This window comes from Rhineura floridana, chromosome 1, assembly GCF_030035675.1.
Source record: "Rhineura floridana isolate rRhiFlo1 chromosome 1, rRhiFlo1.hap2, whole genome shotgun sequence".
NCBI classification, from domain to species: Eukaryota; Metazoa; Chordata; class Lepidosauria; order Squamata; family Rhineuridae; genus Rhineura; species Rhineura floridana.
Window position 1 is genome coordinate 56192811 of NC_084480.1, and position 15510 is coordinate 56208320.

At 39.8% G+C, this 15510-nt stretch overlaps 1 protein-coding gene across 1 annotated transcript in view; it reads left to right on the forward strand.

Annotated features, from left to right (window-relative positions):
• RASA1 (RAS p21 protein activator 1) overlaps positions 1 to 15510 on the forward strand; it is an 82071-nt gene that overhangs the window by 56795 nt on the left and 9766 nt on the right. The window contains exons 13-22 of the mRNA XM_061622036.1: positions 3539 to 3616; positions 4341 to 4498; positions 4797 to 4873; positions 8540 to 8712; positions 9023 to 9182; positions 9338 to 9480; positions 10471 to 10586; positions 12518 to 12604; positions 13508 to 13575; positions 15223 to 15311. Of these exons, the coding sequence (XP_061478020.1) occupies positions 3539 to 3616; positions 4341 to 4498; positions 4797 to 4873; positions 8540 to 8712; positions 9023 to 9182; positions 9338 to 9480; positions 10471 to 10586; positions 12518 to 12604; positions 13508 to 13575; positions 15223 to 15311 (1149 nt within the window). The remainder of the gene's footprint in view (positions 1 to 3538; positions 3617 to 4340; positions 4499 to 4796; positions 4874 to 8539; positions 8713 to 9022; positions 9183 to 9337; positions 9481 to 10470; positions 10587 to 12517; positions 12605 to 13507; positions 13576 to 15222; positions 15312 to 15510) is intronic.

The following is a 15510-nucleotide window of genomic DNA, read 5'->3' on the forward strand; positions in this document are numbered from 1 at the left end:
AGTGTCATTGCACCATAGATTTATATAACGGCATTATTATATCGGCAGTTTTATTTTCAGTTCCTTTCCTAATGATCCCTAGCATAGAACTTGCCTTTCGCAGCTGCCACGCACTGGATCAACATCTTCATTGAGCTATCCACTATGACCCCAAGGTCTCATATCTGGTCAGTCACCACCAGTGTAGACCTCATGACTGTATATATGAAATTAAGATTTTTTTTGTTTATTGATTGCCCTACATTGTTCTATACTGCTACTATTTAAAATGGTTATGGTTGACTGCATTGTATTTTATTCTGTATTTATATTGTATTTTATCAATTTCAATGTGTACGTCGCCTAGAGTGGCTTCGGCCAGATAGGTGACACAAAAATTAAATTTTACTTACTTACTTACTTTGCCTTGACATGCATCATTTTACATTTATTTACACTGAATTGCATGTGCCATTGTACCACCCATTCACTCAGTTTGTAGAGGTCCTTTTGGAGCTGTTTGCAACCCTTTTTTATTTTAACCACCCTGAACAACTTAGTATCATCAGTAGACTCTGCCAATTCACTGTTAAGTCCTAACTAGATCAGTTATGAACAAGTTGAAAAACACAGGTCCCAATACAAGTCCTCAGAAGGCTCCACTTTCTACATACCTTCATTGGGAGAACTGTCCATTTATTCCTGCTTTCTGCTTCCTGTTAGTTAACCAGTTCCTGATCCCCAAGAGGACCTCTCCTCTTATTCCCTGACTGCTTAGTTTACTCAGGAATCTTTGGTGAGGCACCTTGCCAAAAGCTTTTTGAAAATCCAAGTACGCTATTTCAGCTGGATCAACCTGTATATACTTGTTGATAAACTCTTAATAGGTTAGTGAAACAGGGTTACCTTTGTAGAAGCCATGCTAGTTCTGCTTCAACAAGGCTATATGCTTGTTTATTTTATCTTTAACATTACTTTCCACCAGTTTTCCCAGGACAGATGTTAAGCTAACTGGCCTGTAATTTCCAGGATTCCCCCTGGATGCCTTTTTTATAAATTGGTGTTACGTTAGCTACTTTCCAACTTGCAGGTATGGTGTCTGATCCTAGGGACAAGTTACATGTTTTCAATAAGAGATCAGCAATTTCACATTTGAGTTCTTTGAGAACTCTTGAATTGGATGCCATCCAGACCAAACAATTTGTCGGTCTTTATTTTGTCTATTAGAACTAGAACTTTGTCTCTTGTCACCACTATTTGTCTCATTTCCTCAAACTCCTTTCCTGCGTAAGTTATTTCAGGTCCAGGGATCTGCCCTATATCTTTTGCTGGGAAGACAGATGCAAAAAATTAATTCACCTTCTCTGCAATCTCCTTCCTTTAGCACTCCTTTGACTCCCTTGTCATCCATGGGTCCAATTGCCTCCCTAGCTAGTCTCCTGCTACTAATGTATCTAAACATTTTTGTTGTTGTTGGTCTTTTATGTTTTTAGCAGTGTGCTCCTCAGATTCTTTTTTAGTATCCCTTATTGTCTGCTTGCATTTCTTTTGCCAAAGTTTTCTAGTCCTTTTTGTTTTCTTCATTTGGACCAGACTTCCATTTTTGAAGGAAGCTTTCTTGCTGTGTACAGCATATTTGACTCTGTTTGCTAACAACACTGGCAGTCTCTTGTCCTTGGTGGTACCTTTCCTGATCTGCGGTATGCATTCCAGTTGAGCTTCTAATACTGTGTCTTTAAACAATTCCTAAGAATTGTGAAATGATTTGACCCTCTTGACTTTGCCTTACAGCTTCCTCTTTATTAATTATCTCACTTCTGGGAAGTTTCCTCTTTGAAGTTAAATGTGACTGTGTTGGATTTTCTTGGCAAATGGCCATTTGCATGTATATTTAATTTAATAGTACAATGGTCATTGCTCCCAATTAGTTCAACAACACTTACATCTCACACAATCCTGGTCACCACTTATGATTAAGTTCAGGGTTGCCATCCCTCTGGTAGATTCCATGACCAGCTGTTCTTGGGCACAGTCATAAGGGTATCTAGAAATTTTACCACTTTTTCATGAGTAGAACACATATGTAGTCAGCATATGTGAGGGTAGTTGAAGTCACCCATTACTACAACATTTCCTTGTTTGTATGCTTCATTGATTTAATTCTTCTCAAGATCTCCCTAAGCATTTTGATCAAGGAGACAATATAACATCCACAGTACTAAATTACTCTTGGGGCCTGGTATCGTCAATCACAATTCTGTGGAGGACCCTCTTGGCATATCCAAGACTGTGTATTATCCTCTGGATGTAGGAGTTGTAAGATGTGTTCCCTCTTTGGATAGTGTTGAAAAATTTCACTAAATGGTTAGAATCTGAATATTTTTGATTTCAAAACCTTAATAAAGAGGACTAACAAGCACTTCAGAACGAAAATGGTGAGTCTCTCAGAGTTGCTTAGGAAGCATCAGACGTCCAGAAGTAGGATGTGCATATATTAATTCACTGCAGCCTTTTACAAATCCTTACATTTAAAATTGGTGCCGCTGCCAGTATTAGGATGTCCTTGCTTCTTTCTCATCGTCTGCTTCCAGTAGGGGGCTAAACCTATATTCTCCTGGTGGTGATATAACACTTCCAGAAACACACACACAGTTTTTAATGATTAATTCAATTGTACATTTATGTCCTTTGACACTTCTGTAGATATTATGCCCAGGATCTAAATGCTTCATGTGCACTGGGCATTTCCAGCCTTCCTTCTCATTGTAATCACTTGTGCACCCTAAAATACCTCTGGAGCAGTATATGATGTAACACTTGCGGTGGGGCAGCACATGGAGAAGGAAGGAGATATCAGTACCCCAACTCCATATGCAGATGGGCATTTGAATTCCAATCACTAAATCAGGTTTCATGTGTGATGGCAGAGTCTTTTTAAAATCTTTTTATTGAATTTTTCTGTACGATAATAAAATTCAAACTAAACACGTAGAGTACATGTATGACTGTTGACAACTCAAAATAAAATTGTTCCAGTTAGACATTTTGTTATATATTTCCTTGATTTCTGATTGCCTCTTTAGGAAGGACACATTAAGTCTCGTATTGAATTATTCCTCTCTCCACAGCTTGAGACTTAGCAGCAACAGAGAAACACTGGTGCCACCTAACATACTTTAAAAATGACTTCCGGGGCAGGGCTAGATATGACACAGTTTTAAATCTAAGCCTCTGTGCTCATGCGGAAACACACTTGAGCATCCATGACCAGAGTTGGGTCACATTTACTGTGGATTACTATTTTGTGCTTTAAGTCAGGATATTTACTGAAATAGTTTTTGATTGTTAAATCAATGTGGTTTTTTTGGTAGATCATGATTCTAATGACTCTGGTGACTGGGGAAAGAGGAGAGACGGAAGAAGAATGTAAACACAAAATGTTAAAACAAAAACAAAGTAAATGGGGTTAAAATTCATTAAAGGATTAGATACTTTGTTTAATAATTGCAATTTGATTTGCAGAAACTGTACTGTACTGATAAGATACTCTTTTTTTTAGGATTGGATGAAAGCTTTGCAAACATTTTGCAATTTACGAAAAACTAGTCCAGGAACATCTAATAAACGTCTGCGTCAGGTAAAATAATGCATTCTTGATATTGTGGAATTTAATGTTTATGTTGGTTGAGATGATAATGTAGCACTTTGTCAAACATGCTATAAAATAATGTTAGTTTATTTTCATCTTTATTTTCAGAATAAGTTTATATATTTTTCTAATTTAACATTAAATTTATGATACATTTTAAAAAAATTAAAAGATTGATATGAGACCTGATATTAGATGCAGTTAATTGTTCTCTGAGGGCAAAAGTAACAGGGCTGTTAACTGTAAAAGAGAATCTAAATCAAATGCCCTCCGACTTATACTACAGTAGGGCCCCACTCATATGGCAGGCTAGGTTGCAGACCCCCGCTGAAAAGCGAAAACTGCCAAAAAGCAGATCAGCTGTAGCAGGGGGGTCTGGAACCTAACCCGCTGAACATGCCGGAGGAGGAGAAGATTAGCTGTAATGCACTACAGCTAATCTTCCCCTCCTCTGGCGAGATCAGCTGGAGCACAGGGAGTTCCAACACCCACTCCAGCTGATCGCCCTGCTAGCGCCGTATTAGCAGAATGCCGAGAAGCAGGGCCCTACTGTACTTGTTCTTCTATCACTTTTTATTTAATATATTAGCTTCACCAGTGTGGTTTATTTTGTATTTCTCACTTACATAAAGATCCTTACCTGTTCATACTTGTGGGTGTGATGCCACTGCGTAAAACAAAGTTTTAAAACTATTTTGTATACTTTCTCTAGGTCAGCAGTCTTATACTGCATGTTGAAGAAGCCCATACACTTCCAGCAAAGCATTTTACTAATCCTTACTGTAATATCTATCTGAATAGTGTACAGGTAGCAAAAACACATGTACGGGAAGGACAGAACCCTGTGTGGTCAGAGGAATTTGTGTTTGAGTAAGTCTTTCGCTATTTAAATTTGTTTCATTTTAAACAAAAAAAAACAATCTCAGTAATGGTTTAATATATTTTTATTTGTCCTTATTTTTCGCAACAGTAACTGAATATTTTAAAATAATTATTTTGTCACAAGCGTGTAATCATAAAATTTAATAGCTAGTGACTGTTTCAATTGTTTCTTTATATGGTGAAACTAAATTTAAATAACATACCAACAAAGTATCATATTACTTTAATTTAGAATGTCAGTGTAAGAGTACAACTGTGAATCGCATTTTTCTGTATTTTTTCCTAGTGATCTTTCATCTGATATCAATAGATTTGAAATAACTCTTAGTAACAAAACAAAGAAGAGTAAAGATCCAGATATATGTAAGTTCTGTTGTTTTTGAAAGAAAGATTTTACATAAGTAGTACAAGTTTATTTCTTTCCCTTTTTTAACTCCCCCTGTCTGATGCCTGGCATAGGTCATCAAGCAGGGTGACCAAGGCAGTGTCTGTCCCATGACAAGGCCTGGAGCCTGATTGAAAAGGGTCTAGATAGTCCGATTCATCCAGGAAAACTTGGATCTGAGCAACCACTGCCTTCTCAGTCACCTTGCCCAAAAAGGGGAGATTGGAGACTGGGCGGAAGTTGTTAAGATCCTCAAGGTCTAACAAAGGCTTCTTTAACAAAGGTCTTATCATAGCCTCCTTCAATAGTGTTGGCATAGAACCTTCCCTTAGGGAGGTGTTAATTATATATGCCAACCAGTCAACCACTCCCACTCTGGCAGATTTGATTAACCAGGATGGGCAAGGGTCAAGAGAACAAGTAGTGGCTCCCGCTTCTCCCAGAATCTTGTCCACATCCTCAGGCTTTACCAGCTGAAAAGTATCTATAGAAAAATGACCATAGGAAGCCTCAGGGACATCTGGTACAACTGTGATTAACGAGGAGTCCAAGTCAGTCCGAATGCAGGCAATTTTATTTGCAAAGTGTCTCGCAGACATGTCACAATGAGTGACAGGGCTCACAGTCTAATGTAGAGCTATTTATTTATTTATTTTATTTATTTATTCGATTTGTTAGACGCTCATCTGGCTGACTTCCCAGCCACTCTGAGCGATGTACAATACAGCATATAACACATCAAAATATCAGAAACATGAACAAACTATAACAGTATAACAATAAATATAATTAAGCAATGTCATAGAACCAAATTCAGAATATAGTATCAGGGCGCCTCGCTTGTGTCAATCCCAAGGGTGCGCCTTCAGATAAAAAGTTCACGGTGTGAGTCTTCCTGCACCTAGCATAAGTGCAACATAAGTGGTACTCCATTCACAAGGCCAAAAGTGGCACTCCCTCTTGTTCTTAGCGTCCAGCATCCAACAGCTCCAGCGGGGGCGGGGGGGCAGATGAACAGTCTCTTGAGGTTGTAGACCAACCGAGATGCTCTCCCTGAAAAAGCGGAAGCCAAAAGTGGAGGCGCTGGAGTGCAGGCGCAGCTGATACCGGGACGAAGCAAGTGCAAGCCAAGTGGTAAATCAACGGCAACGGCAGCTGCAAGGACGCTCCCTGGACGCTAAAGCCCAGAAGACCCTGGACCACCCAGAAAAGCATTGCCAGATGACACTGAGTAGACGCAGTGGTGGCAGAGAAGTGAACTTTCTTTGCTGCCATCACCACCACATGATAAGCTCAATAATGAGCTCTAGCCTGTGTTCGGTTGGAAGGAGATTGAGTTTTTCTCCATCGTCGCTCTAGCAGTCATCCCTGCCGTTTCATCAAGCCCAAGGTTTGAGTAAACCAAGGTATATTATGGGCCTTCCCTGGTGGAAGAGGGCGCTTTGGAGCAATAGTGTCCACCACCCAGGTCACCTCCATATTCCAGAGATTGACCAGGGCTTCGGCAGTATCCCCAGCCATGCTGGGAACATCGGACCATCTTAATCGGCACTTCACCCCTGCGAAGGTTACCCGTGGCACAAAGTCTAAACCTTGTCAGGTGGTGATCTGACCATGGCAACGGAGACACTAAGAACCCCTCCACCCTCAGACCACCCTCTTCCTGTCCAGAAAAAAACACAAGATCAAGTGTGTGTTCTGCCACATGCGTTGGTCCAGATGATATTAGAGACAGCCCCATGGTTGTCATGGCAGCCATGAAGGCCTGAGCTGGACCTACGAATCTAACCTCAGCATCTATGTTGAAGTCACGCAGGACAACCAGCCTTGGAAACTCCAACACCAACTCCGAGACCAGCTCCACCAGCTCAGGGAGGGAGACTGTTGGGCAGTGGAGCAGACGGTATACCAACAAAATCCCCACTGTCTCCCTGACCCAACACCAGGCACGCACACTCAAAACTGAAGGTGTTAGGGACAGGGTGCCTGACAGGGGAGATAGATTCCCTGCAGACAATTGCCACCCCACCTCCCTGTCCCCTGGATCTAGGCTGCTGGAGTGTCACAAAACCTGGTGGGCAGAGCTGGGAGAGACCTACCCTGCTTTGGTCATTTAGCCAGGTTTCAGTAATACAAGCAAGGTCAGTGCATTCATCTAGGATTAAATTCTGAATTAGAGTGGTTTTATTAGTCACTGACCTTGCATTCATCAGCAGAACAGTAAGATCCAGGGAGTTCCTGGTATAGCTACCAGTGTCCCAGGGGTTGGAAGGGGGACCGGAAGGGATGCAAGCATGAAGATGTCTTGTATCCCTTCCCCTGTAACAGCCAGTCTGCCTCCCACTGCTGTTACATCCCCTGCCTAATATTACCTCAGTGCCAGCCCCCCCGACTACTCCTACCCCGACACTGTAGCCCAGTCTTGCCTCACTCCAAGTTACCATTCTCTTGTGCTATAGCATCTTTCTTAACCCCAGAGACTTCTTGGTGTATGTGTGTGTACATATAATGTGTTCCTTTTTATCTCTTTTCTATTTAAATTATTGCATTATGGCATTTTAATGTGCTATACGCTGGTGTGTGCCTTTTTAAGGGCAGTTCCTTAACATTCTAAGCATTGACTGAATGGACTGTATCCTTCATTGAAGGGTAGTGCCTTGTGTACAATTTACTTGCATTGCTCCAGCATTGGCAAAGAAGGGCCAAGTGTGCAGCAAAATATTCGGTGGAGTTCTCAAGAACCCTTTTGGTTGTTAATTAGTATAAAGGACTTCAACAGAATTATTGGTTTATCTATTTCTGTATTTTCTGTTTTATCTATTTATGATAATTTGACATCCTTTTTTTCTTTGTTTAATTAGTGCAATGTAATTAGAAGCTTTTACTTTAAAAAAAATCAAATGGCTGTTATTGGAGGCCAGTATATTCTAAGAAACAGGAGAAAGTGAATGATGTAACTGTATCTTCTTCATGCTCTACGAAACTATACTTGTGAGAATTTAAAACTAAATATTACTTAAATTTTTTCTTTAACAAAATTATTCCAGTCTTCCTCCTTGTTCTCATTCTGAAAGAATATAAGGGGTAGCCTTTAAAAAAAACACCTTTAAGGGACAGTTGTTCTGATAAAAATCAAACTCCCTTTGGGTCCCACTTTGACATAAATCATTTTTTGTTTTATCAGTACTTCTTCAGGTTTCAGTTCTGGATCATAGACCTCTTGTGTCCCCCCCCCCCCCGCTTTTAAGGGGAAGAAAGGATGTTGGAATTACTTGCTAAACTATAGTGCCACATAATGCTATATCTCAAGTACAAAAGGCAATGAAATACTTTCCTGGTATACTTTATTGCATGTTGAAACTTTTAGGGTGGTTTCCAATTTAAGTCCTACTTGGATTAGGCCAGTTGAAATCCATGACTTCAGGTAGTCGTGATTAAGTTAAGTCATTGATTTCAGTAGACCTACTCTAAGTCACCATTTTCATTCTGAAGTCAGACATTACACCACATCACACTCTTGTGTGTTGGTGAACTCTTATCAAATGCAATATTCAGAACCAAAATTAAGGATAGAAGTGATTTAATTGTAATATAATTTTATTCCACTTGATGACTAACTCATCCCTGAACATTTTTATTTCAAGTGTTTATGCGATGCCAACTGAGCCGACTACAGAAAGGACAGGCAACAGATGAATGGTTTCAGCTCAGTTCACACATACCTCTGAAAGGTATTGAACCAGGCTCTTTGCGTGTCCGTGCTCGGTATTCTATGGAGAAAATAATGCCAGAAGAAGAGTACAGTGAATTTAAGGAGGTATTGAGTTCCTGTATTTTAATTACACTTTGACCATGGCTTGAAATAAATATTAACACTTTAAAAGTTGCCTGTCAGCACATGAGGGCTGGAAGGGTTTTCTTTCGTCTTCCACAGCATACATGCTGTTGTATAGCTCTCACTGAGGTAAATATAGCTTGTCCAGAAGGGATGTAAGTCAGATTTGTGTCCAAAATAAATTACATAGCCTTTAAAAAGATATTTCAGGAAACAATGGCACTGTCATTTTCTGGTAAGCTCCTGAATCATGTTCATAGTTATTTAGGGCTTTGCCATCTCTGTTTTTCAGTTGGTACTGCAAAAAGAGCTACATGTGGTCTATGCCTTGTCACATGTGTGCGGACAGGATCGAACACTGCTTGCTAGCATTTTACTGAAGATTTTTCTTCATGAAAAACTGGAGGCATTGTTGTTGCGAACTCTTAATGACAGGGAAATATGTGTGGAAGGTACAGTATGAATATATTAATTAGATTATTGAAAATAATTTTCCAAGCCATTCCCACAGCCCACAAGTACTTGCTTCTAGAAAGTCTTTCCCCCCATTAATTACCTTTAAATGTAAAAGAGTTGCAAGTTTATATCTGAGTATGTTTTTGTTCAGATGAAGCCACTACTTTATTCCGTGCCACCACATTGGCAAGTACACTTATGGAACAGTATATGAAAGCTACAGCCACACGTTTTGTTCACCATGCACTAAAGGACTCTATTTTAAAGATAATGGAGAGCAAGCAGTCTTGTGAGGTGAGAGGTTATGTGTTACTTAAGTACATCAGTTAGTTTGAAAAAAAGTTTGAAAAATATGTATATCTTGTGGTTCCTTCCAAAAAGCTTAGAGCAACGTTATAGCACAGACCAACCTTGTGACATAGGTTAGGCATTTGCATGTCATACTAAACCATAATTAGTACAATATGCACAGACAAGAATGAGTTGTAACAAGTCTCAGGCTTGCCTGCTGCCTTTCTCACTCTTCCTCCCAGCCTGCTGAGACGAGGAATTTAGGTTTTGCTTCCACTTTTGCTTAACTGCAGTTTGTTATGTCATGTAGACCGACAAACTGTGGTTAACTTCAGAAACCACACTTTGAAGCTAGCTTGTTTATACCAGCCATAGCTAATATTAACTGCAGTTCCAGGTCCAGAGAACATGGTAGGCTGTGGGTAACCAAAAGTAGAAGCAAAAGCTTCTGCACTCCTCCTCCCACCCATGTGAAAGAGGGAGGGGAGTGCAAGAGCCCGACATGCACTGTAATTTGTTTCTGCTCATGTATATCAAGCTAAAAATTGGTTTAGCATAAAGTGTAAACTGGGCCACTGATTCACCCAAGACCACCAATAAGCTTCATGGCTGAGAGTGGTTTTAAATCTTGAATCCCCTTGCAAACCTAGTGCCCTGTCGACTGCAGCATCTTGACTCTAATTTGGATAGTTAGGATGGTTTTATATCTTTTGTTGATTTGGCTGATGGTAGGAAGAAGGAATCTGTTTTCAGGCCTTATCAGACATACTAGATTTGTCAGACCACCCTGGAGAGACTTTGAAGAGGCTGGAGTGATTAATGGCATTGAGGTTCCTTGGGTTGTATAACCTGTGTGCTTGGCTGCTGGAGCGAGGAGTCCCATGTGCCACCAGTCACTCTAAAAGAAGTGTTTGTTTTTACTTTGAATAAACTTTGCCAGTTATATTTTGAACATGAATTTAATTTTGCCTTACTAATGGCTCTATTTTTCAGTTAAATCCTTCTAAATTAGAAAAAAATGAAGATGTAAATACTAATTTATCACATCTGCTGAGTATCCTTTCAGAGCTGGTGGAGAAAATATTCATGGCTGCAGAAATATTACCTCCGTAAGTTAACCAACAATTAAAATAAGATTCTTTCGAATTTTCTACTTGTTTCCAGTTCAGTCCTACATCACCCTTTGTTCTGATAAAATTGCTTTTAAAAGGTTTCATTGTTTGGCCAAGATCTTCACAATATTCTGAATGCCCACAGCCAAAAGTGTATATCAGTAAAATTGGCCTAGTAAAAAAATTAAAATAATTTGTCAGCCATGCTTTTGGAGAGAGAAAAACTACAAATTTTCCCTCATCCTACCATTGTACAGCAAACTGTGCAACCCTAGAAGCAATATTGTTATTTTCAGTTAAAAATAAATGTTCATTAAATCTCTCCCCCATGGATCTTAACAGTTCCCTTCTAATGACTTTTGTACAGGTGACATTGTAGGACCTAATGTGGCGTCTAAAGCACATACTTATGGAACACTCACAAAATTGCTCCACTTCATAATGAATTCCATAAATTAAAAGCCAAATGAAATAAATACTAGTTCTAAGCTAGCCATTAGATGTATAGTTTCATCAACAATAGAATCAGTAGGGTGGGGAAAAAGTCAAACCCAGGTTTATTTAGAAATTAATTCTGCTTACTTTACAACTGCTTCTTGTTAGACCATGCAAAGATTATGGGCCAAACTTCACAGGATTCTAAACTAATGGGAGCTTCTGTCTTGGGGGTAATAGCCTAGGGTAAGGGGAATTTTTGTCAGGACTGCAGTGGAGAGGAAAGGGTTAATCTCATTATGTGCTGTCTTGATTTCGACAATTTGTAAGCACCTGCTATTTAGAATTTTTTTTAAAGATGCATGAATTTTGAAGTGATGAATTTAGCATGTAGTTTGACCTAACTTGTTAAATTGCAACAAAAAATTCCCTATACTCCATTATGCATGTGAATGCACATTTTAGCATCTAAAGAGAGCTGCTGTAGTTTTAAAATACTGTACCTGTTACTGGGTTTACTCATATGGAGTGGAACTTGTGTGGTGCTTTGTTCATACTTGTCTTGAAAATAAAACTGCCGATACCATAACGTTGTTATAAAAATCTATGATGCAGCAACATTTGGAATACTGTGTACAGTTCTAGTCACTTTCCCTCAAAAAGGATATTGTAGAGTTGGGAAAGGTTCAGAAAATGATCAAGGGGATGAAGCGACTCCCCTGTGAGGAAAGATTGCAACATTCGGCGCTTTTTAGGTTAAAGAAAAAGCGAGCAAGAGGCAATATGACAGAAGTGTGTAAAATGATGCATGGTATGGAGAAAGTGGACAGAGAAATGTTTTCTCCCCCTCTCATAACACTAAAATTCATGGACATCCAATGAATCTGAATGTTAGAAGATTCAGGACAGGCAAAAGAAAGTGCTTCGCACAGCATGTAGTTGAACTGTGGAATTTACTCCCACAAGAGGCAGTGATGGCCACCAACTTGAATGGCTTTAAAAGAGGTTTAGACAAATTCATGGAGGAGAAGGCTGTTAATGGCTACTAACCCTGATGGCTATGCTCTGCCTCCACTGTTGGACGGAGTATACTTCGGAATACCAGTTGCTGGAAACCACAGGAGCACAGTGCTATTGTGCTCAGGGTCCTGCTTGCAGACTTTCAGTAGGCATCTGGTTGGCCACTGTGGGAACAGGAAGCTGGAATAGGTCTGATCCAGCAGGCTCTTCTTTTGCAAGTCTTATGTCTTTGGCGTGTTTATGAATTGAGATGTGTGATCGAAGTCACCCTTTACTACATTATTTTATGACTAAAACTGTAATTGAAAGTATTGCTTTGGTTTTATAGATAGAATATGAAGCAGGCATCTATTTATATCTGATTTTGCATTCATCTATAATTTCAGGTTCCTTTCTGTGCCACTGCTAGTTAATTGTATAGTAATCTAAAATAATGTGATATTCTAAGGTTCTTAATTGTATTATCTTGACAGGACATTGAGATATATTTATGGCTGTTTACAGAAGTCTGTTCAAAACAAGTGGCCAGCCAATACAACAATGAGAACAAGAGTGGTTAGGTACGGTGCCGTTGTTTTTGTTGTTGTTTAGATAGCGTAGCTTCAAAGTGGTGAACTATTTTTAAAGTTGACTTGACCAATTCACAACTGTGTTCTTTAGAGTATTACTGTTTCATCAGTATTGACAGATATATACCACTGTCTATGAATATAACAATTTACAAAATTAAAAATGTAAAAAAAGCAATATAAAATATTACAACCCATCAAGGCAAACTCTGCAGCAAAACGGTATAAAGCAAAGAATACAGCAGTTGATTCTCAAAGACTGATTAAAATTTTTAAAAAATGCCCTTGACTTCAAAAAGTCAACAGGCAGAATGTGATACAAACTTGTCTTAGAAGGGAATTCCATAGCATCGAGGCAAAAAAGGCCCCGCCCTGGTGGAATTGAAAGTCCTTAAGTGTCATGAAGACTTATATGTGAGGTTATTAAACTTGGCAGTTTCTATCTACTTGCTTCTTACTGCACAAGATTCTGGAAGGGTAGATTTGCAAAGTGGTAAATTACCATGTGTGCATGTCTGAGTAGATACAGATTGTGATTTTACTATCCACTCATACATGATAAATCTTTACCTTGGCAAGGTGATAGATGATCAGACTACTCTGGTGTGAAAGATCACTGCTGGTGTACATCTTCTTGGACTTTTGTATCATCTTGCCAAGTTAGTAATGTAGAATTTTACCACATACCAGGTACAGGTGTGTGGTGAAAAGGTCCTATGTTTCTGTCATGTTTTGAGTTTAATTACCATGAGCTGTTGCTCATATGAGGACAACCATGGAATCAGAATGAAGTTCTTATTAATCATTGTCATCCTAAACAAGTATTTTCAATAACATTGTATTATGTTCTTGTTCAAATATCAAGACATGTTCTTTCCCACCCCCTTCTCTCAGTGGTTTTGTTTTCCTTCGGCTGATCTGCCCTGCCATTCTGAATCCAAGAATGTTTAATATTATATCAGGTAAGTACTTTAGATACTGATAAAATAATATATAGTGTTAGGATTACAAGGTATGTGTATTTAGGTTAGGTGTGGGGAACCTTGGGCCTTCCAGATGTTGCTGAACTACAACTTCCATCAATCCTAGCAAGCATGGCCCATGGCCAGGGAAGATGGGAGCTATAGTTCAGCAACATTTAGAGGGTCAAATATTCCCCACACCTGATTTAGCTCTTGATACACTGCTGAGAGAATAAATTCTGATTTCTTGGTATAGAACTATGGTGGGTATCCTTTTTTGATGTTGAGGACTGCATTCCCACCAAAGTGGCCAACAATGCATGTTCACGCAGACACAAACAGCTGTCCTCAGCCATCTTGCCTGCCAGATTTCCTCTGGGACTCCACTGTTTATCCTTCTTCATCTAATCATTATCTGTCTCTCACACAGGTACACAAATATTCCCTGCCAGCCCACTCTGCTGCTGCCTTCCTCTCTGTACTGAACCTACACCTTCCTGCTGCAGCTGCCACAGTTGGTCCTGCTGCCAACAGAGAGTGTTGTCACTGAAGGAAAAAATGGCAGGCAGGCAGGCATTATTCCACACATGCAATCAAACCAGAAAGTGCAGACCTACAGGGGAGTTCCAAAGGACAGCTGTGTCTGCCATGCTCTGTACAGAAATGTCTGCCTGATGCCATTCTTTCCTCCAACAGCAGCAGGAAGATTTAGGGGGCCGCAGTGACAGAGAATAGCATCTGGGCCACAGGTTGCCCACTTCTGGTATAGAAGGAAACACTGTTAATGTGACATAACTCTTCACATTGGACAGGTGGGGGAGAAGTGTAATGGGCGTGTATTAATTTCTTTGTGATGAGTTGGCCCAACATGGACCATCAACTTATAAGCCTTAAACCACTACTGAACCTTCCTGAGGCCCTTGTTTGCAGCAACTTGAAATTATTGTTGTTGTTGTTATAAATGTAGCTTCAAGTGGTTGCTCATTAAAACTTGCATATGAATTTAACATGACACAGTGACTCAAATACCAAAAGGAAAGTGAAAAGTTCCAGATGTATCTGTCCACTTATTTTGAGTAGCCACTAGTTAGTTGATCATACTCTTGAGCCTTGTTAGTGTTTAGGGGGAAATCCAAAAAGGCCTCTTTGTGCCACTTTCCAGGCTGACACAAATACTACTGGCAGTTGCTTCTATCTGCTGTTTAGGTGCTTGTATTGGGTCACTTCTTGCCAGTGTGGCTTCCCTGCTGGTGATGGAGCTCCTCCACTGGTATAGCTCATCTGGGCAGGGTTAGGCAGAATGCTACCTCTTCCTCATGCAAATCCCCTCCAGCATGGTGGAGGACCTTTTCACTCTAGCTCTTCAAGGGGAAGTTGCTGCAAGCTCGCTTATCCACATGTTTCCTATTGACTTTCTCTAACTCTCTTAGAAAAATGGAGATTGTGCCTTAAATCAACTATGAGTACACCACTTGAGGTGGTGGTGAGGAGCATGCACTGACCTTAAGAGGGAGGGAGGAAGCACTGTGGTTGCTTACACCTGTATTTTGCATTACGTTGTCCTGCCAGCCAGTTTAGTTTTCAACCACAATCCTATACTGTAATTTCAGCTTGTATCAGTTATACTTTTCAAACTGTTTATCTTAGATTCTCCTTCTCCCACTGCTGCAAGAACACTGACGCTGGTCGCCAAGTCTGTGCAGAATTTGGCAAATTTAGTGGAGTTTGGAGCTAAGGTAAATATAAAATTTTATAAGTGACCTCTTTTTCCACATGTTTTTTTTCTATGTAGAGATTAAGTCACAAGTTTGGCTCTCGTTGAAGGATGATGTGTAATTGTATCCCCCTCTGCCTGTTGAGACCTCTGGAATAAGGGGGAGGACCATAGCTTTGTAATTGAGTAAATGCCTTACATGCAAAAGGACCCAAATTCAG